General features: G+C 40.2%; 1 protein-coding gene across 1 annotated transcript in view; it reads left to right on the top strand.

Annotated features, from left to right (window-relative positions):
• The window catches only part of FER (FER tyrosine kinase), a 357078-nt gene that overhangs the window by 219110 nt on the left and 114228 nt on the right, over positions 1-23740 (top strand). Inside the window, exons 15-16 of the mRNA XM_019532458.1 lie at positions 6631-6746; positions 8650-8744. Coding sequence (XP_019388003.1) covers positions 6631-6746; positions 8650-8744 — 211 coding nt within the window. The remainder of the gene's footprint in view (positions 1-6630; positions 6747-8649; positions 8745-23740) is intronic.

Consider the following 23740-nt stretch of genomic DNA (forward strand, 5'->3'; position numbering starts at 1 on the left):
TTTAAAGATGGGGACCACGTTGGCTATCTTCCAATCATCTGGCACCTGGCCCGAGCACCATGAGAGCTCATAAAGCAATGCCAAAGGCCCTGTAATAACTCCTGCTAGGTCCCTCAACCCCCTGGGGTGGAGAGCATCTGGACCTGCTGATTTGAACACGTCCAGCCCCTCCAGAAGTTCTCTAAGCCGGTTCTCCCCAACCTGAGGTCTGGAGGCACTCCCCTCGAGTCCATCTTCCATCACAGTGGGGAAGTCCCAGTCCCTGCACAAGAAAACAGAGGTAAAGAATTGGTTAAAGAGGTCTGCTTTCTCCTCTGGTGCAACCACCAGATTGCTCAGACGATCTTGCAGGGGCCCTACATTTCCCGGTGCCTTCTTCATCCTCCCTGTATATTTGAAAAAGGACTTTTTATTATCTTTGATTTTGGATGCAAGTCCTAGCTCTATGTCCGCCTTAGCTCTCCTGACAGGCCCTGTACAGGCCCGAGCAGAGGAGGTATACTCCTCTTTGGAGATAGCACCCCCCTTCCACTGGTTGTACGCCACCTTTTTGGCAATCAGGCATTCCCATGCACCCTTGGTGAGCCAGGGGGGCTTTTGGGCACTCCAGCCCGCCTTGCTTTTTGTTGGGATGGTCACCCCTTGGGCCCTGAGTATCGCCTCCTTAATTTCGTAAATTCCCGTTGAGGATTAGAACTGAGAGATTAGAGAGAGTGGTTTTCTTGTGAGAAATGTGCCCCCACAGTAACTGTGTATTCTTGTTTTTGATAGAATTCTGGTGTGCATTCATTCTGGTGCACATTTGTTGTTTGGTTTCTCCTTTGTATTTTTCATCCGGGCATTCGGTGCATTGGATGAGATGTATTACATTTCTGGGGGTGCAGGTGTAAGATCCAAGAATGTTGATGGTTTTGTTGTGGGGTATAGTAATTTTGGAAGTGTTGGCAGGTTATACATTTCTTGTCCCAGCATGGCCTGGATCCATTCAGTATGTTTTGGGGCATAGGAAGTTTACTTCTGGTAATGAGGTTTGGGAGTTTCATTGCCTTATTCACCAATGTTAACTTAAAAATATAAAAAAAGAAAAATCTGAATAAATGTATATATTTTTGAAGCTCTGTAACTGCCTAAATAAGTGTAACATTGTATGTAGTGTAACCTCCTGGCTAACCAAAAATAGCAGCAAATGATGCTGGCTATGGAGCTAACATTTCTTTTCTACAGGAGAATAAAAGGTAAAACTAAATTTACTCGTAATAGTAACAATAACTACAAAGTACAGAAGTGCAAAAAATGAAATATTTATTAACTTTTTTTTTCTTGTTTTAAAATAAATCATGATTTAAATTCTTTAATGCCTTATTTAAAACACTTTAATTAAAGTGATCTACAGTAGAGCCCCAACTTATGCATATATTGCGTTCCTGAGAAACCTCGCGTATGTTGAATTCATGCGACTCAAGGTGAATTTTCCCATAGGAAGTAATAGAGAAGTCAGGGGTTGCGTTCCTTAGACCTCACATTTATTACACCAAAGGTACCAAAATAAAACCTTTTTCAACCAATACTTTATTTATTGTGGTACAAAAACATATTGTAAACATATGCTGCTACCACAACAGTGACACTGAAACTGAGCAAGCTTCCAGAATCCTGCTTGGGAACCCAAACTGCACGTAACTCCATTTGTCTCAGTCTGCGCCTCTCTCGAGGCATTCACTTATATATACAAATGATGCGTAACTTGGGGTGTATTTTTCTGCTAGGTTGTTAATATTAATTCGCATAAATGTGAGACTCGGGTAAGTCGAATACACATAAAATGGGGGTCTACTGTACTCTGATTTTTCCTTGATTTATTTTCCCCTCTCATATTTTCTCCAGTATAAAGGCTTTCTACGTATATCTATAGATATCTAATCTATATACATACATACATGCACATACGCACACATAAATTAGCAGTCACCAACCTTTTCAGCTATGGGCTGGAGTGGCTCATATATAGGGTGTACCAGTAGCTCTAAGGTGATGAGATCAACATTCATTCTTTTCCTTGATGTTAGTGAGCAGTATAGAACCAGCATGCTTAGCTCATAATTTATGACTTCACTTCCAGTTAATCTAGGGCAGAGGTCAGTAACCTACATCTCATGGTACATTTCGTGACATAGGACTTTAGCAGCCATTGCTTTCATTTGTCCCATTAGGGAAAAGTGCCACCTATGGGGACTTCCCCCCCATGCCATCACATGGAAAAGCAGCAGCAGTGTCTGAGTCGTAGCTCCCACCCACATGCCTCTGACCTAAACAGGTTCATTTCCGCTGACAGCCTTAAAAAAATTGCTGACTGCTAATCTAGGTGATTGCTACCTGGGTCTGAGCACCTAAATTAGCCTAGCCAAAGCTGAGCATTTCCACGGTAATGCCATTTCCATTACGTTCTTGCTTTTTTCTCCACTTGCCTACATATATATATCTGAGGATGGATCCCAAGTTCTTTGTCATGGCTTTCTAATTATGGAAGGACTTTAGAGGAATTAAGGGAATAGCATTGAAAGTCAGTCAACATTTAGAGAGATTTTGTGAATCCTTACAGCAAAGGAAACAGGGTTGCAGCCCAAGTTAAAATGGAACTTACGTTTGACTGATATCCCTACCTGTGTAAACTAGCTGTTGCTGAAAGGACTGCCAGACTGGCTTAGAAGCCTTCCTGCATAGATTGTAGTGAGGGTTTGTACTAAAACTTTGGTGAAAACCTAGTCTCTCTGCCCTCTTGCTTGCTGACATAATTGTGGTGCTGTTTCATAGTTGGTAGGGTCGGAAGGGACCTGAACAGATCATCAAGTCTGACCACCTGCCATGGGCAGGAAAGAACACTGGGATCAAACAGCCCTGGCAAGGTGATTATCCAGCCTTCTTTTGAAGACTCCCAGTGTAGGAGGGAGCACCACTTCCCTTGGAAGTTGGTTCCAAATCCCAATTGCCCTGACTGTTAAGTAGTGCTTCCTGATGTCCAGCCTGAACCTACTCTGGGTCAACTTATGGCCATTATTCCTAGTTACTCCTGGTAGTGCTCGAGGGAACAGGGTCTCTCTCATTCCCCGCTGGTCCTCCTTGTAAGTTTTATAGACGGCCATCAGATCCCCTCTCAGCCTTCTCTTGTGGAGACTGAACAGGTTCAGGTCCCTTAGCCTCTCCTCATAGGGACTGCCCTGCTGACCGTAGATCATGTGAGTGGCCCTCCTCTGGACCCTCTCTATGCTGTCCACATCCCTCCTGAAGTGCGGCACCCAGAACTGGATGCAGTACTCCAACTGCGGCCTGACCAATGTTGCACAGAGGGGGAGGAGCACCTCTTTGGACCTGATTGTGATGCATCTGTGGATGCATGACAAGGTGTGGTTAGCTTTACTGACTGCATGTTCACACTGGCATCCCATGTTCATCTTGGAATCAATAATGACTCAAAGATCCTTTTCTGCCTCTGTGCTGATGAGAAGGGTGTTCCCCAACCTGTAGGTATGCTGCTGATTCTTCCTCCCCCGGTGTAGTGCCTTGCACTTGTCAGTATTGAAACCCATCCTATTCTCATCTGCCCACCATTGTAACCTGTCCAGATCTAGTTGTAGCCTGTCCCTCCCTTCTAACATGCCCACTTCTCCCCACAACTTAGTGTCATCCGTGAACTTGAACAAGGTGCTTTTCACCTTCTCGTCCAAGTTGCTGATGAAGATGTCAAATAGTGTGGGCCGGGGACCGAGCCCTGGGGAACCCCACTGCCCACATCCCTCAAGGTTTAAAATTACCCATCCACCATCACATCCTGGGTCTGGCCCTCTAGCCAGTTTGCGACCCATCTGGCTATGTAGGCATCGATGCCCAAAGAACCTTGTCTGCCAATTGACTTCAAAGGGTTTTATGGTCAGCCCCAAGAGCAAGCTTGTCTAGACTATGGTAAGAAGTGTCCTTTGTTTAATGAACCTTGCTTTTCCTCAACCAAATAGTAAGTGTTAAATTTACTTGCCTTCCCTTAATTAGTATTTTAGAAAGTTTTTAAATACATTGGATATGTTAGCAAACAAGTTTTTAAAATACTTATATTAATCTAATTTAGACTAACACATAGAGGAGACCTGAGATAGATGTGGATGGAAAATCTAGGGGAAAAAGGAAAGATCATTCTCAACTGTGAACCAGACTTTTTCTGTATATATTTATGTACATGATGTTATCAATATGAAATCCTCTCTCTCACAGTGCAGTGTTTCAAAAGGGTAAATATTATATAAATATTATATACGCATATAATTGGTGTTTGTTACGAAATTTTATTTATATACTCCTGTATTTTTTACTTATCCATTGTTCACTATCTGCCTGTAAACATACTTTTAAAATAGAAGCACTTGGTAACTGTAATAATATTGCTGTCATACTTCTGTAAGTTGTATCTCTTGTTCTTTACCTTTTCTACCTCTCCTGTCTTTTCTGCTTCTTCCAGTAGTATGTGTAGCCCTATTCGGATATACATGCTAATACTGATTTAAGAAACATTGCCCTTTCTGAAAAACAGAAAGCACTTCCTGGAGATTCCAGCTGTTTAATGAATTTACCTATACTTCCAGATAGACAGACCTAGAGAGAGATCCGTGGGAAGGTACCAGAGAGAATTTTTAAATTTAGCCATATGTACTTTTACAGAAAAGAGAAGCTTGAAACAGAAATATGATCTCCAATTTTGCTCTCCTTTCTGTGCTTTGCATTGGTACAATATTTTTATAGCTTCTTAAGGTGAAGTAGTAAAAGAGCAGAAATTAGAACAACATGCTTGAGCCTGCCAAGCTTTTCTTGATTTGCTGCTCCTTTCATTTTTGTCATAATTGATTTCTGTATCTTGATCTTTGCCATTGCGTAAGTAACTGACAGTTTTGCCATGCTTCAGTTATTTTTAAGTTGAATTCATTCTACTCCCCTGCCTAATTGTTTCATGTTATCCTGCTATAAAGACTAATTAAAAAAATGTATTATTACTGCAAAGTTCTTGCTTGGAATCTATATATAGAAAGAATTGCTTTTAAAACCAGTTTTTGGTAAAATGTGGCCTCAGACCCTCCTCCTTGTATAAAGTATAACATTCTGAAAATCTGTGAAAACCTTGCATAGATAAACTTTGCACTCTCTTTTCACTCTAATTTTATTCATAATTGTGTATATGTGTATCAAGACAGAGAGAGAATATGTAACAAAGCAGATTACAAGTATCCATACCAAGAGTTGATTATATCATAAATCATTGGCGACACACAGGGGGTACACATGCACCCCCTGAGATTGTTGGTGGACCCCCTGAAGAAGCATGAGATTGGTAGTGCACCCCCTGGGAGAAGCGTCATTGACACTGTGGCAGCGTCTGCGGGTGGTTGCTGCTCGCCCCCCCCCACTTCACCAACACTGCTGGCGGCATTGCTGATCTCCAGTTGGCGCTCGCCGCCGCCCCCTCGCTGCCGACACTGCCGTGGCTGCCTACAGGAGCTCCCTGCTCACTACCTGCACACTGCCACTGCTGCTGCCACCTGTGGGCAGTCGCCATGTCCCCCTCCCCTGCCCCCCCCAGCTTCCGGGGGTACACATTGTTCATGTCATAAATAGTACCATTGCCTGTGTCAACTGTCATTTAAAAAGTACTATCAGTTATCCAAAAATTATGCACCTGACCACAATTTTCTTATTTATGGGAATGGGTTAGTGAAGAGAACAGAGGGAAACATTGTTTTCAATGTGTCTCTTAGTTTTTGGAAGAATAACAGTGTATTTAAAGAAAAACCTAATTAGTACAGTTAGACAATGTTTTCAGGAAAGTTAAAGTCAAATTTCTTTGTCATATTCTCTATTTAAGTTATAATAAACTATAAGCAGACTTTGCACTAAATAGTGCATTAGAGCAAAGCGTTTCTTCTTTAATTAGAGCATCTTTAAATTGATCCAGTTAATACTTTCTGACATTAATTATCTGTTTCTTCTGAATGATTAGTTCTTTACTTGTAAAGGCTCTTCAGAATAATGTCCTGTCTAAACCATCCCAGCAGTAGCGTAGGGATGCAGCCGAGCACCCAGGGCAAAGTGGAAACTGCAATTTCCTATTCACAGTCATGAACATGAAGGTGCAGCTGCCAACAGCAACCACTTTCTTTAACCCTCCCCACCCCAATGTTAGTACCTGGGGAAGTTGCCCCTATTGGGCATTCCCTGTCCTTGTTATGCCACTGCATCCCAGCTAAGTATTTCTTTACCCTGATCTTAAAACTTCCACTGATGGAGATTCCACAAAGTTGTCTGTTTCAGTATTTAATCACCCTCAAACTTAGAAAATTATTTCTGATAGCCAAGTTAAATCTCCCTTGTTGCAATTTAAGACTCTTATTTTGCCCTTTCCACTGCAGGTATAGACAATAATTGATCACCATTCTGTTTATAACAGCGTTGTTATATTTGAAGACTTTTAGTGAATATCTTCTCCCCTCCCCACCTCTCTTCTCCAGTTCTTCTAACGTTTCCTTGTAGGTCTTGTGCTTTCCTTGTAAGCCATGTCATCTGTTCTGAGCAAAGAATGTATATTTGTATTTTCAGGGTAATTTTGGTGAAGTGTATAAGGGAACATTAAAAGATAAAACTCCTATTGCTGTAAAAACTTGCAAAGAAGATCTTCCTCAGGAACTGAAAATAAAATTTTTATCAGAAGCCAGGTGAGTTCTTGTGAACAGAATTACCATATGTGATTGCATGACACGTATTTTTTTCAGGTTTGATTATTACTTGGATTTTAAAGCTATCTGTACTATACATGGTAGCTGAACTAATCACAAAAAACAGTGCACCTAAGGCTTCCTCTACACATTATATTTTTGCCACAATTAACCAGTCAGCTGATCTTCATTCCTGGCCCTGGACCAGTTGGCACCCTGCTTTCAGCTTATTTCAGGCTCCCTCTGTATTAGCAAGTAGAAAGAGTCTAATTGTGATCTGATCCCAAAATCATGCCTCCTACCATGCATTTGTGTTAGGGGCCTAATACTCTTAGTCATCCCAGTATTTTGTCTGAGTGGGTGATTTTATCACAGGCTCAAACAAATAAGTTAGATCAATCCCTGATGGCTAAACAGTAGTATTGAAATTGTGTCCATATATTCGGAGCAATCTACCATTTTAGGATTTTTGATATACTGTACTGGAAAAGGTTTCCTACTTTGAATGAAGCTCTGTGGGCAGAGCTGGATTTAGCACTGGTGAAAGGGAAACCATTGCCTACAAGCAAAACAAGCGATACCAGTAAAAGCACATTCTTGGCCACACAGCAGTCTACATTATGAACTTCTGCTGACACAGTTGTCTGACATAGCTGTGTTAATAAAAAGCCTCTGGAGAAGTTATGCTTATCCCAGTCAGGAATAACATGTTTTCATACTCCTGACTGACATACCTGAACCAGTACAAACCTCACCAAACTTGTGTGGAAGTTAGACCCCATGAACTGATCATTTGTTGGGAAGGAACACATCCTCTCTAGAAGGGTTCTCTTGTGCCATGTCAGGCAACAATTGCAAAATGGTGATGGAAAGCCTAAGAAGCAACTGATACATATATATAATAGTACTTGTCCTTTTAGTTCTTCAGCTAAGGGAATGTACCAAAATATTGGGGGGAAAAATTATCGCCTTGTTTTTTAGAGTTGGACATAGTTTCTTGGTTAGATAAATAATAGATTTTGAAGATGAATAAGGAAACATTAACTTTATATATAAATCTTTTGTAGAACATTACACCTATATAAATCCCTAAATACAGCCATGATTTCATGTTAGTAGCTTAGTTGACTACCAGGGAGTAACTTCACTTACTAAGCAACCTCCAACTCAAAAAATGGTTTTACATTGAAAGGACAATGAAATGCGTTGTTCTTTACTGAAATTATATTCAAGCACCCTACAGGTTTCCTTTTTCTTTTACAAGAGGCAGTTCAAGTTAACGAACATCAAGGCTGCAACTTTCTACAACTATAATGTCCCTCTACAGTTCACTCCAACTCTTGTTTTCATTTATAAATCATGGTGCATATTACTCAGACTCATCATAATCTTTTATACAAGATGCAAGTTTAGTTTAGAATAGATTTTTTTCTCCTGCTGATTTAATATTCTTTAATGCATATAGTGTCTGAGAAGCTGGATTTGGACTTGATCTGCACAGAAGCAAAATGCAGACAGAGGCATTTGCTCTGAAAGCTTTTTGCCTGGATCCTCACTTCTGATGTGCTGTTTAGCCTCTTGAGCTATGACTGCATTGTCACACCAAATTATATAGTTCTGTGATATGGGCAAATGGTGGGATTACTATGAAAATGTATAGCCATTGTACTTGACTTGAAAATTAGTTGAACTATGCACTAGTTTTTAATTTTCTCAACAGTGTCATATGGCTACAGTTCTGCAAAGGGGTCATTTGATATATTGAAAGGCATCTTATTTTGAATGATATTGCAGTGGCACTGGCTATTTGAAAACAATGTTAAGATTTTAACTGTTTATATTTTAATTTATTTTAATCAGTTTGCATAGTAACATTAATCTACCTTTTTTGCACCATATCCAGAATACTCAAGCAGTATGATCATCCCAATATTGTGAAGCTTATAGGAGTTTGCACTCAAAGGCAGCCTATTTATATAGTTATGGAACTTGTTCCAGGTAATGTTGTTTTCATTTTTATAACCTATGTTTGTGTGAAAATATGTTACCTTTTCATTTTCTTTATTTTTTGTGTTCTGACTGACCTTAACTCTATATGTTGCAAACCATGCAAAGAGCTTTGTTAATAGTAGCCTTGGTGAAATGAGCTGAGTAAGTCTCTTGTGAGTTTCCATATAGCCAATCAAGACATCAAAAACTATAAAAAAAAATGCCACTTCCATTTGTTTAATGGAGGAATAAGATTATTGCTTTTCCTCATTACAGTGCATTTTCAATTAATTGGCTTTTTTGTGATTCAGTGACTCATGCATATTTTAAAAAATTAATGACTGATGAGTTAATTGAATTTAAATTTAGTCATTCAATTGATATAGCATCTTTGGTATCTAGGAGCAGTAATTATAGGTTGCCCTATTCACCAAATAGTTTCTGTCATTTATGTGTGTATTTTCAATTAAAATAGTATGAAAATATTTTATTTAAGAAAGTTGCACAGTTTCTGTAAAATCTTTGTACCACACCTGGGCTGGTAGGCTCATATATTTTGTCAACAAGGAGACACCGCTGTACATTAAGATGATAACCATTTTCATGCTTTAATTCTACTTTGAATCCGTCTACAGCAGGCATCTGTAACCACTGGTGCTCATTAGTATGCAAAAAGTTAGTACAAGTGATAAACAAAGAGAAAATTCTTCAACATTCTTATCTGTAACAAGAAACATCCCATTCAGACAGAAGCAGACCATATGTGTATAGAATGTTTTTATATAGTATGTTTTGTATCATTATTGAGTACTATGAGATGCACACATTTCACAGTGAAATGTTAATATGTTCATTGTTTTGTGACTTGAGTTTTTCCAAATACATTATTTTTCTTTTTCTGGCTATTTCTGTTGTTTAGAAAAATGTAGGCTGGGTGTAACTGCAATATTCTGGGCATGTTTTATGCAAGCTTTAAGTGTACAGACATTCCCACTTTTTCTCTCGGATGAAAAAAGGCCAATTTGTGGAAAAAAATAACTTGGCTACAAACTGATAAAATTCGCACCATTACAGTTTCTGCAAAGAGAATGAATTTCTGCACGCTTTCCTATGGCTTAACTCCTCCTTGGTACCACAAGGAAAGACTCCCACACCTTCCAGAAACCAGGATGAACCTGTTCTGGAGAAGGCATAGGAGGGCATCTGGTCCTTCCCCTGCCTGAGAGTGAGCTTCGCCCTGCCTGTTTCTCAGTCCAGAGTCCCCGAAGAGAAAAGCAGTCAAGGGACTTCGCTGCTTGCTTTATTCCACTGCATGAGGCCTAGAACAGAAAAGAGAAGCAGCTGCTCTCTGCTCCCTGACTCTTCCCCTACCTGCTTTGTAAGCAGCTGGAGACTTTGCCTCCCTGCTCACTCTGCTGTGCTCCTGGAGATCATCAGCAGAGCGGAGGAGACTGCTTCCCACCTGTTCTCCAGACCCCAGTCTGGGTAGAGCCTTGGGAGTCTTCCCTGCTGCTCCACTCCCCACCCCCAAGCACTGCTTCCCATGCACCTGTGATCTTATTTGAACTTGGATCTTTGGGAAAAAGTACTAGTACAATCACTGACTGCAGCAAGTTGACCAATATGTTTTCTTTCTTTTTTTTTTTTATCTTCCTATACAGTTTATCTTCAAATAACATAGTAAATGTGGATACATTTGAAGATGTTTAAGTTATGTTACCCTGAAATTCAGTTTAAAAAAATAGCTGGATTTGGAAAATATTGTCATGAAATTGCATCATCCTATAAAATGCACAACTGTATAAGTCTGTGGCTTGTAACTATATATTATAGTCTCTTCAGGTATATAGCAATACCAGTTGGCCTCAGATTGTGGTATAATATCATAGGTATATTTGATGAGCATCTGCATGTAGTTTGCCCTTTTCTAGAGAATCTTATTCTTTATATTTTTTATTCCCCTTACGTGTGCCATTTGTGGAGTATGAAATTTATTCTCTTTTTTGAGGTTGCTTTGATACGAATTTAATTGCTTTTATTTATGGCTCTCTAGTTGCTGTTTTAGATTCAGTTAGTTTTACTGAATGTTCAGTTGTTGAAATCTTTCTCAATTCTCTTTGAGAAATTTGGGGCTGATCATGAGAAGTGCTCTTTGGCAGCAGCAGCAATCCTACACAGTTGAGGATGATCACTCACACGGGTCAAATAAAGGGTTGTAGATGAGTTCGTTGATGGCTAAGAAGGCCAATCCTCGACCCACAGATTCTCTGGCAAATGCCACAGGTGGTGGGTAAAGGGAGGGTCGGACAACAAATTTATCAGTCTCATTTCCTCTCCTTCGTTCTGTCCTTTTTCTGCCTCCAGGGCAACAATTTTCTTCAAAGATATGCCTTCTCTTATAAGGCGTCACCATGTAGCCCTGTCCCAGGCTACTTTACCAATTTGTGAAGTTAGTGTTTGCCTTGAGGGTGTTCTTGAAGCATTTCCTCTGGCCTCTGCATCTCCTTTGTCCTTGGTTGAGGTGGGAATATAGCAGTTATTTTGGTATACATACATCAGGCATGCACACATGATGCCCTATCCAGTGCAACTGATATTAAATACTTGATGCTTCCCTACTGATGGTATAAACATCTGTGAGGGCACTCGCATTTGTGCGTTGATCCTCCCACTTCATGCCAAGGATCTTCAGGGTGTAGTACTGGTAATAATGTTCCAGGCATTTCAGGTGGTCCCTTTAGGCCACCCAAACTTCACAGCTGTAGAGAAGAGTTGGGATTACCACAGTTGTATACAGTAGGAGCTTTGTTTGAGACCTGACGTGATAATTGAATACATGATGAATCAGTCTTCTGAAGGCAGAGCTGGCACATCAGATCCTGTACTGGATTTCCTCGTCAATGTCAGTCTTCTTTGACAGATGGCTGCCGAGGTATGCAAAGTATTCAATGTTCTCCAGCTCCTGTCCATCACTGAGGGTCTTTGCGTGGGGAGTTGATTGTCATGGAGTAGGCTGGTGAAGCATCTTTGTTTTTTTGATGGTAAGGGTCAGTCCCAGGCACTGGTCTATCTTATTGCTCACCACCTTGCAGAATCAGGTGTTTCTTTCTATATATATTTGGGAAGCTGGAAAAGAAATAAATCTCAAGACGGAGTAGTCCATGATAAGAATCAAAAGAAAGATGTCAGACTTGGTTAAGCAATCATGCAATCACTGCTTCAGAAACAACCTAGATGTTGCTGAACAAACAGTCACGGAATATAACAAATTTAAAAGACAGACATCTTTGAGATGGAATCTCTTTTTTTAAACAAGATGAGAAGTGACACTCCTCCCTCAGAGAGGGTCACAGTGAAAAGGAATTTTGGGAAAGCCAATACAGCAATGAGAAATCTAAATCTATTTTTGTGTAGGGAGTGGGGTTAGGTGCATAAATTCTGTATTTGCTTAGAGATCCCGTGGTTGAAAAAAACAATTATTGCCCAGCCACTGCTGCCTATGGCTTCCTTCTCTTGGTTTAATGAATTCCCTGTGCTGGATCTTTTGCAGGGAAGCACAGTGAGGAAATCTTACAAGCAGTTTATTCTTCCCTCCCTTACTGTGATGATATGAATATTTTAGACCATCCTTCACTAATTGTTCAAATTTCTTATTGCCACTTTAGCACTCTTATTGCCATTATACAAGTTTTCATGAGAGGACAGTTCACTTGCTAAAGTGTCTAAGATCACTAGAAGTAAAGGTAGCATAGGTACTTCCCATTGTCATTCCTGTTATACGAGAAAAAAGGAACGATCATTCCCCAAATGCCAAACTGTTTTTTCAAGGAGAGACAGTATACAGCTTTCCTGGTTTCCCACAGTTAAGTGCTATTTGTTCTCAGATAATGCAGGGGGATTTCTGTCTAAAAATAGCTAGAGAGAGGAGAGGGTCACTGAGGAGGAGACTTAAACATTATAGATAGACTAGCCAATTGCCCACCAGGAATGATGGGGGAGGGTGGGCGGGGACAGAGCACTACCACCCACCACCCCACACTGCTGCCATGTTCCAGGAACAGGGCTGGGGGGGAACCTAGCGGCCCTCTGTCCCCTTGGCTAGTACCCTGTGTCTCCACTGCCTGCAGGCCTCACCCCCTGCCACTCCAACTGCTCCGACCCTGCTTTCATGGTGGTGTGCCCCTGCTGCCTCCTGTCCAGAATGCTCTTGGAATATTCTGATTGGTTGTTTCAGACAACCAATCAGAGTGCGAATAAAGCATTACAGACAGACAGACAGACAAACAGACTAAAGCTTTAATAATATTAGGACAGAGATAGATATATCAAGAGAGAGAGAGGTTTGGGGACTTGCTAAACCTAAACCATAAGGAAGAGATAGATATTTAAAATCTAGGTTATAGAAGATTCTTACTCCATAACAAGCAGAGTGACTAGTGAATCAGCTAAGGAAGATATGATACGAAGAACTGAAATATCCTAAAGAATCCAACTGGCCCGTGACTAGATAAATTGGTTTAGTTGCTAAAATATTTTAAAATAATCATGTATATCTACATACTCTTTAACGTTTGACTTTTTGTTGTTGTTATTGTTGTTGTTTGATAGATTGGCAATTCCAAGAGAAATGGTATTTAACTTTTTTTAAATCCAAACCAAACAAAATGTTTACAGTTTTTTAAAAAGTATCTTTGGGATAACTCACAGCAAGAGCTTCATATAGTTGCAGTATTTTAGTATTTTCTGTGTTTGTCTAACGGGTTAAAGCTGATTTCTAGTATCCAAACTATAATTTAATTTGTGAACAGAATCATTTTAGTGAAGGACGCACGCATTTTAAAAGCAAGCCTATTTCTCCATTGCATTTTTGAAAAGCACCTACAATGCAGACTAAAAATAAAGTTTTAACTTAGCATACTAAAAGTATCTGAAGTCACTGTTTAAGAAAAGGTGTGTTCTGTTACTTTCCAGTCAAGCTATTAGCAGCATTCCATAATGAAGCAGCAGTAGTAATTAGGTCTTAAAAAAAACCAAACGATTCTGGCAGCTGCTTCATATTTCTTATATTAACCAGACATGAATAAATGCCTCAATAAAAAGTATGGTTCAGTTGAGCATTATTTTTAGAAGCATAAGTTTCTTTTTGTAAGTAACATGCTTAGCAATTTATTTAGTTCATGTTGTTATTTATAGTAAAATAATTTAGATTTGATCATGTTAATATGTCAATTTTTTCTTCTAAATCAAGATTCATAAACTATTAATGGAAAAAAACCTAATCCAGTAGTTGCCAAATGTATGACATTTCTAAACAAAATTTAAGAGCACTGTATCAACTATATCCTTTAGATATACAAAAGAATTTTACATATAAAAGAGATCAGAAATTATGCAATCCATTCACAAATATGAAGTGAGAATGAAAAATTCAAGATGTTTAAAAAAACCAGGAAATCATCTCCCCAAGAAATAAGCCATTTTTCCATAATCTCTTGACTGTATGCACATTGTGTTATAGATAAGTGAACAGCATATTATAGAAAGTTTGAAATACTCTCATTTGAATTATATGTTCCTGCTAGTTTACTTGCTGTGAAAGAGAGATTAAGTGAAATAGAAGGTTTAAAAGATTTTCACTTGTATAATGCCTAAAGTAAAGAACCCTTAAAGTATTATCACAAAGACTGAATTTATCCTGTACTGCTTAAACAGCAATGGAACAATAGTGTCACAACTGGATAAATGGTAAGAGTAAATAAGTTGATAGGAAAGTGCTCTGCAGATTCTTGCAAGGTGTCAGTATTAGCTTTGCTGCAAGGGCCTGAATCAGATTTTCCTAATTTTTTCTGTAATAAATATTACAATTGTACCATAACAGTAGCTTGCATGTAATGCCTTTCCAAGAGTAAAATGAAGAGCTGAGAATAAAAAAACAGAACAATTTGAAAAAGAAAGCTATATCTGTAGTTCTCAAAGGCTTTTCAATTGTGAACCAACTGTTAAAATGGAGTGCTTCTCATGGCTCATTTCACTTTCTCATCTGCTGTTCCCAAATCTTTTCCATCCCTGTATCAACTCTATTTTTTAGTAACTTGAAATATAAAAAATATTTTAATATGAGAAAAATAAAATAGAAATGTTACAATGTTGTTTAGTCTACTCAGTAGCCTGTGGTCTGGCTGGTCTGGTACGTGGCTCTGTACATGTATACAAGCCTCCAAGAGGGGGAGATAGGGGCAAGGAGGAAAAGAACAAGCTAAAGAATCAGTGAGATGAATGTTTCCATGGATGGGAAGGGGCCCTGGGCTCTAGCCTGGATGCTTGCTTCCAGTGGGACAAACTGCTCTGCTGCACTGTTCACCATTCATTTTACCCAATGAATATTACATGTAAGGTGCCTTGGCTCAGCTTATAAGCGGAAAGTAGAGAAAGGAGGAAGACAAGTGAAGGATAATTTTTCACGTCTACCGTTACACCATTATATGATTTTACATTCTAGTTTGACTGTATAAAGCTGGCTTCTAGTTATGCAGCTTCTTTTTGTCTATTTCGTTGGCATTTGTTTTATTATAAATTAATAGAAATCCATACCATCTAAACTGTTCGTTAGAAATCATCTTGAATTAAATGTACTTCCAAGCAATGTTTATCTTGCTATTTAGGACTAGACTGTTGTGACTAGCTCTAAGATGATCACATTAGAACTACTAGATCTTGGATCCAAATTTGTGTCCTGTAGGAGCTGAATTCTGTAGGCTGTCCTAAGAGAGGAAATGAGCAGAGAAAGCCTCATTTTTATTTCATCCAGCAGAGGTGACTAGGCACGTGACAATAAGAAGCTACTTTTCAATGGATTCATATAATACTTCCTTCCCCAGAGAAGGTAATACAGGAGAAATGTGTTTGCTTTCTGATATTGCTCCTTGGAAAGTAGAACTGCATAACATTCCTCAGCCTAGGATAAGCACAGTCTAACTCTCAGCTGCTGCTATTCAACATACCTGTTTCTCATATATTAAATTCCAAGCTAATTTATGATCAGTTGTTTTTTGTGTTGACCAATAGATCCTTAGCTACCAAAATCATGCTGATTAGAATATTTATTCCTGTAATATATTAAAACTTGCTATTTTGATTTTATCCAAGAAAATAGTTCTGACGCAACATTTGGTAGTTGTGAATACTTTAAAGCAGTGGTTTTCAACCTTTTTTTCATTTATGGACCCTTAAAAACTTTTGAATGGAGGTACAGAGCCCTTTGAATTATAAGTGTGAGTATTCGTATGCTTTTGGTCGATAATAGTCATCTTTCATGGACTCCTTTGACATAAGCTGCGGCTCCCCAAGGGTCCACAGACTGCCAGTTGAAAACTACTGCTTTAAAGTGCTATTTTATAATGCTGCAGGTTGCTCTCTTTGATCACTCTACTGTTTCATTAGATGCCTAATATTCCAAAACAAATCAACAGTTGAAGCTGACTGCTAATCAAGACAATGAAAGCATATTAATCATTTGAAACTGGAGTTATTTCCTCAGTCTCTCCAGTGTATTAGTTTATAACCTGTTGGCTTACTCTACACACAGTATTGACATTTTTCTTACAATCTTTTGAAAGACTGGTATGTTCCTATCATGCTTATTCTCTAGAAGCTGAAATAAAAGGCTTAACTAACAACATATTAAGTTGAATAAAATCCAAAATATTGCGAACATTATACAATCACCCCTGCATCTTCTCTAGTTTTAAAAGAAATCCTGTTCTCCTACTAATAAACAAGTATTTTATATGAAACCTTAATAAGCACTGAACCATTATCTGCTATGTGTCCATAAGCCATTGGTGTATTTTTCATGTATATGTTACCAACATCAAGGTTCATCAAGTTCGATTAATGTGCACAGTTTGGTAGCATGTTAACACCGCTGGACACAAGTCTTGTGGTTACTGTTTTAATTGTTTATTTAAAAGAATAATATTATTTTTCCCACTGTAAAATAAGCAAGTCCTAGACTTAGGTTAAGGTAAGTTATGACTTCTGCATGTTTTACCTTTTCCATAGTTAGAACTGTTCCTGGCCCAGCTTTAATGTTTACAGCTGTAAGGAACCTCTACAAATTATTGCATTTTACTAGTGACTTCTCTTATAGCAGCTCAGAGATTATGGGTAATGGGCACTGTAAAAGTACCGTTAGCTGTAAGCACACTCATTTGAGATGGTTCTGATTGATTCAAGTCAAAGCCTTTTATACACATATCATTCCAAGTTACACTGCTGCCCCTGTGCCAGTAGGTGGCTGAGGAGGTTGTCAGGGTTGTTCTTGGAATGACTGACAGTTAATTTGAGTGGCCTGTGATTAACTTAGGCACCTGACAGACATGAAATTAAAGGTATGATAGGATCTGATGTGTGATCCCACTAGTCATGCTTCCTACCATGCCACGCATGTATGGTAGAAGCCATGAGTGCAGGATCAAGCATCTAATCCCTTTGCGTCATATTGCCAGTGCAGGGGGAGCCTGGAAGGGATCTTACAGATTATTGGGTCCAGCCCCTCCGACACTTGGGCAGGAAAGACTGCTGGGATCAGATGACCCCAGCAAGATAGGCGTCAAGACGCTTTTTGAAGATTGCCAGGATGGATGACTGTACCACCTTTGCGGGGGAGCCTGTCCAAACTCTTGGTACTCGACTTTGATAATTGAATACATGATGAATCAGTCTTCTGAAGGCAGAGCTGGCACATCAGATCCTGTACTGGATCTCCTCATCAATGTAAGTCTTCTTTGACAGATGGCTGCCGAGGTATGCAAAGTATTCAATGTTCTCCAGCTCCTGTCCATCACTGAGGGTCTTTGCGTGGGGAGTTGATTGTCATGGAGTAGGCTGGTGAAGCATCTTTGTTTTTTTGATGGTAAGGGTCAGTCCCAGGCACTGGTCTATCTTATTGCTCACCACCTTGCAGAATCAGGTGTTTCTTTCTATATATATTTGGGAAGCTGGAAAAGAAATAAATCTCAAGACGGAGTAGTCCGTGATAGGAATCAAAAGGAAGATGTTAGACTTGTAAAGAAATTTTTCCTTGCTTCTAGCTTGAAGCAACCCTCAATCAGCTTGTGCCCATTATTTCTTGTCCTCCCCTGGGGGGCCTTGGTGATCAGATGCTCCCCCAGGCTTTGATGTATGCCCCTAATATACTTATAGGCTTCCACCAAGTCCCCTTTCAGTCTTTTCTTTTCCAGGCTGAAGAGTCCCATGTCTTTCAGCCTCTCCACATATGACCTGGTCTCTAGGCCTCTAATCCTGTGTGTGGCCCTTCTTTGGATTCTCTTGAGGTTCTTCACATCCTTCCTGAAATGTGGTGCCCAGAACTAGATGCAGAACTCCAGCTATGGTCTCACCAATGCTGAGTAGAGGGAGGATGACATCCTTAGCTTTTCTTGAGATGCCTTGGTAGATGCATGCTAGTGTTTGATTGGCTCTTCCAGCTACAGCATCACATTGGTAGCTCATGTTCATTTTGTTGTCTATTATGACACCCAGGTCTTGTTCAGATGTGGTTCTAGCAAGCGTAGCTCTGCTGAGCCTGTAAGTGTGTTGTGGATTATTTCTCCCCAGATGGAGCCCTTTACATTTCTCCATATTAACAACATCAGGTTGAGGTCCGCCTACTTTTCAAGCCTGTCCAGGTTGGCCTGTATTGTCAGCCTGTCTTCAAGTGTGACCACACTCCCCCATAGTTTGGTGTTGTCAGCAAACTTTGCTAGTTCACTTTAATACCCAAAGCCAAATTGTTGGTGAACATGTTGAAAAGCATTGATCCAAGTACTGAACCCTGAGGGATGCCACTGGTTATACTCCACCATGATGACTCAATTCTGTCAATCAGTACTCTCTGGGTGCTACCATGGAGCCAGTTACCTAGCCACCAGACTGTAAAGTAGTTGAGGCTGCATTTTCCCAATCTTTTTCATCAGGACTCAGCGGGAGACCAGGTCAAGTCTGTGTACACACATCCACCTCATTTCCTCCATCCAGGTGATGAATAACCTGCTCATAGAAGGAAATGAGTTTTTCCTGGCATGACCTGCCTGTGATGAAGTCATGTTGACTATCCTTCAGAAAACTGCCTTCTGTTAGCCTGTCTGTAATGGACTCTTTGATAATTTTCCCCAGGATTTTACCAGGAATTGAGGTCAAACTGATGGGCCTGTAATTTCCCAGGCCCTCCTTTCACCCTTTCTTAATGATAGGCACCACATTTGCCTTCTTCCAACCTTCTGGGACTTCACCCAAGTACCATGGGTCTTCAAATAACTTTACCATTGGTTGCACAATGGCATCGGCCAGTTTTTTTAGTACCCTTGGGTGTAGTTCATCTGGCCCTGCTGACTTACAGATATTTAGCCTCTCTAGGTGCTCCCCAACAAGATCTATGCCAATTATCATGTTCCCGGGCTCCCCCTGTACCAGCAAATAGCAAGACTGGTTCTCAACTCCCTTGGCTAGGAGCCCTAGTCAGGTGACCTGGACCCCTGGCCAGGGTAGGGTGCAAGGGGGCCCTTGGCTGTGATGTGCTCCTCTAGCTAGGAGTGCCTGTCATTAGGTGTGGACCCCCAGATGGGGAGTGCATGTAAGCCAAAGGCATGGTGTGCCTCCCTTACTGGGAGCCACAATACGTTGAAGGGTGCTCCCTCCCACTGGATTGCACGGGAGTCTTGAAGAGCTCCAGTGTGCTTCAGAGGCAGAGAGCAGTGGGTGCATGTTCACTTAAAGGTCTGATAGGAAATGGTCACAAGGTTATTGCACATACTTTGTGTAATAACTTTGTGGCTTATTCCTCATTTTATCGTGACATTAATTAAGTGTAATGTCTATCAGGGGCCTTACACATGAAATAGAGTCCCAGGAGAGAAAGCATTAGTACACTTTATTTCTAATACTTTACAGATACTTAAAACAGGACTGATTCCTCTGTAGGATTCCAGGTCAAAAGACTTTCTTGTGGGAGAAATGTAACATCTGTTTACACCTTAAGAGAGAGGGATGATGGCATTGTGCATATTAAAATTAGTGCCAGAGAGAGGTAACTGATATTTTCCTTCAGGCTTTAATATAAAGCTGTTTTTTCCCCTCAGATACTAACATTTCTCTGAAAAATAATCTCTTAACAGGAAGAGTGATTACTACAACTCATCTTTATCTTCATTTTCAAATAATATGCTTCAAACTTAACTTAGAGTAGGGGCAGATGGTTAACATTGGTATCTACTTTTTGACCATCTCCTCCTGAAAAAAACCCAAAAATGGATGTAAATCATGTAGTCAAAACTTCCAAACCCAGGACCCAAAAGTCATGCTCTTAAGTAGTTAAACCCTTAAATGTTTACTGATTTCCAAAGATACTGAGCAACTGCAACTCCCATTCCTTCATTGGGATTGGTGATTGTTCTGCATCTCTGAAAACCTGAATCTTTTTATTTATTTAGGTACATACATATTGATTTAGGAGCCTATTGATTAGGTAACCAGAATTGGAAATTAAGCAAGTGTTTGACCATGTGCTGTTGCAGTAAAGGAAGCTATTACCATCAGGTTAAAAAATATAAGCAAAGTTTTAAGCACCCAAATTATGTACTGTGTTAAAATTTAGGAGATAGAAACAGGAGGGCATAGAAAAATATATTGTGATTCCATTGATAAAGTATTTCCATTAATGGTGTCCTCATAGCACTTTTGTACAAGACAGTAGAGATTTGATATTCTGTTCATTATCAAAAGATAATATGCACATTTTTATTTTGTTGCGTGTTTTCTTAAGCTGTGTTGAAGGATAAATTCCTTCGTTTGTAGGTTGGGAATCAGGCACAGCTCTAAGCTGAAACAAAAATTAACCAAAATTTATATAAAAGCAGCTCTTGACTGGGAACAATGAAGTACTTGAGGTATACCTATAGCATAGTAAACATCAAATTGTACTCAGTGGAAGAATACCTGCTTTTCTTTCCATCTCTTAATGAAATGAGTTTGGAGCATCTGCCAGATGGGAATCATGCAGATATTTTCTCTTCAGAATTTTAAAAAAAATTTTAGAGTAGAAGCTTGTGCCACCCTTTCCCTTGAAATGATTAACACAATACTTTTGAGGATCCTTCCATCACTTCCTTTCCCGTATTCTCCCAGGTTTATATAGGCTTTACAAGCACTCATGCTGCTCTGGTGTGGTGCCAGAGAACAGGAAAAGGGCCAGTGTGGTTCCCATTTTCAAAAAAGAGAGGAAGGAGGACCCAGGAAACTATAGGCCAGTTAGTCTTACCTCGATCCTGGGGAAGCTTTTTGAGAGAATAATCATGGCGCATGTCCATGAGGGGTCAGAAGGGGAGATTATGCTTAGAGGCAACCAACACGGGTTCGTTAGAGGCAGGTCCTGTCAGACCAACCTGGTGGCCTTCTATGACCAGGTCACAAAATCCTTAGATGCAGGTGTAGCAGTGGATGTAGACTTTCTGGACTTTAGGAAGGCCGTCGACACTGTCTCTCACCCCATTCTCATTAAAAAAAAAACTAGGAGACTGTGGCATCAACATCTACACAGTCAAATGAGTCGCTAACTGGCTGGAGGGCTGCACCCAGAGTGGTGGTGGATGGGTCATTTTCGACCTGGAGGGATGTGGGCAATGGGGTCCCCAGGGCTCGGTCCTCAGGCCAGTGCTGTTCAACATCTTCATCAGCAACCTGTTCAAATTCACATACAACACTAAGATGTGGGGGGAAGTGGGCACACTAGAAGTGAGGAATATAGGCTGCAATCAGACCTAGACAGGTTAAAGGGGTGGGCGAATGAGAACAGGATGGGTTTCAATACTGACAAGTGCAAGGTATTGGACCTGGGGAGAAAGAAGCAGCAGCATACCTGCAGGCTGGGGAACTCGCTTCTCATCAGTGCAGAGGCAGAAAAGGATCTTGAAGTCATCATTGATGCCAAAATGAACATGGGCCGACAGTGTGGGGATGCAGTCAGGAAGGCCAACTGCACCTTGTCATGCATCCACAGATGCATCTCAAGCAGATCCAAGGAGGTGATCCTCCCCCTCTGTGCAACACTGGTCAGACCGCAGTTGGAGTACTGTGTCCAGTTCTGGGCACTGCACTTCAGGAGGGATGCGGACAACATGGAGAGGGTCTAGAGGAGGGCCACTTGCATGATCAGGAATCAGCAGGACAGGTCCTACAAGGAGAGGCTAAGGGACCTGAACCTGTTCAGCCTCCACAAAAGAAGGCTCAGGGGGGATCTAGTGGCCATTTACAAACTAGTCAGAGGGGACCAGCAGGCATTGGGGGAATCCCTGTTCCCCTGAGCACTACCTGGAGTGACTAGAAATAACGGTCACAAGCTGGCAGAGGGTAGATTTAGACTAGATATCAGGAGGTGCTACTTTGCGGTCAGGGCAATTAAGATCTGGAACCAACTTCCAAGTGAAGTGGTGCAGGCTCCTACCCTGGGGGTGTTTAAGTGCAGGCTAGACGAACACCTTTCCTGCCATGGCAGGGGGTCAGACTTGATAATCTGCTCAGGTCCCTTCTGACCCTGCCAACTGTGAAACTATCTGCTAGGTATCTTTACTTCTTTCACATACTCTTTTGTATAAATCATTCTGGCATACTCTGAGCTTTAATTTCTTCTAGAAATTCAACCTTACTACATGAAAATTGTAAATACTTTTATTTGGTGAATCTTAGAAGGTATAAAACTGAAAAATCAAATAATTATAATAATGTCCTGCTTTTCTAAGGAAAGCAAATACACACCTTGAAACTTACTGGTTTAAAATATTTAATGTAAGAAATTAACAGCTTCTCAGTCCATAGTAAAAAAGGAGTTCTGTGTTTTTTCAAGGTTCACATACGCATAAGGAGAAACTGCTGTAAACTTAATTAGCTGACTTAATTGGAAGCCATATCAAGTCTTTTCTAAAAGATATTTAGGTTAGCCCTATTTCCAGATGCATTATTGTTTGTCCTCTGGTACACTGCATGGCTTTGGTTTCTAGGGAAATTTCAGTCGCATATTCTTCTGATAAAAACTTCTAAAATATATACAACTTATTGAGATGATAGATTTGTTTTATGGATGTGCTAAAAGTTGTCTTAAAAATAGATCTCACTGATGTAAAGAAAATATAATCATTTTTTTGAGAAATTAGACATCAAGTATAAATCTTGAAACATTTTTAAAATTTGACAATCCCTTATATTTTAAACAGGGTCTGTTGGCTTCTCTATTCCAAGCTCCTCCTTTTTTATGATGCCCCTTTTAAAAAAAATCTTAATCATTGCTGATACTCAAATGCCTATAAAGCTTATTCATCAACAGCATAGAGCACAATTTTTCAGTTCATATATAGATTTATCAAATTCTCATGTACTTCAAAAATTCTGGATCATAAACTAACGGTCAGATCTCAAGGCTTTGCAGACAGCTAACAAGGTCTGCCCCAACTGGAGCAAACAGAACATTAGTTAGATGAACTAGTCTTTGTAGTTCTGCTTGGGATAATTATGGAATTCATTGTTCTAAGGTCTTGGCTACTAAGGTCAGCAGCCCAAGTGTATAAAGTAACACCTAACCACAGCACTTAGGCAACATAAACTGCTGTTCCAAATTCCTGGCTTCTGTGGCTCCCTGACTTCAGCTCCTAACCTTCACCTCGCTTCCTTATTCTAAGCTCTGACCCCAGTACCCAAGACCCTTAGTCCTTACGCTTTCCAGTCTGTCAGAACTTGTCATTGCTTGCTATAAACAGATGTCCTTGGAGCACGATCAGCTGTGCCAGGATGTGGCCTAGCCTAGGTGATCTACTTCATTGGGCAACAAACATCACCTGTTGTCCCATAAAATCTGACCCCTACCACTTTCAGGGCCTTATTCTGTGGGACAACTGCAAACAGGAAAACAGATGTGTGGCACACCTCTGCAAATGGGGGAACCCTAGAGACTCCCAACC

This window comes from Crocodylus porosus, unplaced genomic scaffold (genome assembly GCF_001723895.1).
Source record: "Crocodylus porosus isolate Cpor-Errol unplaced genomic scaffold, CroPor_comp1, whole genome shotgun sequence".
NCBI classification, from domain to species: domain Eukaryota; kingdom Metazoa; phylum Chordata; order Crocodylia; family Crocodylidae; genus Crocodylus; species Crocodylus porosus.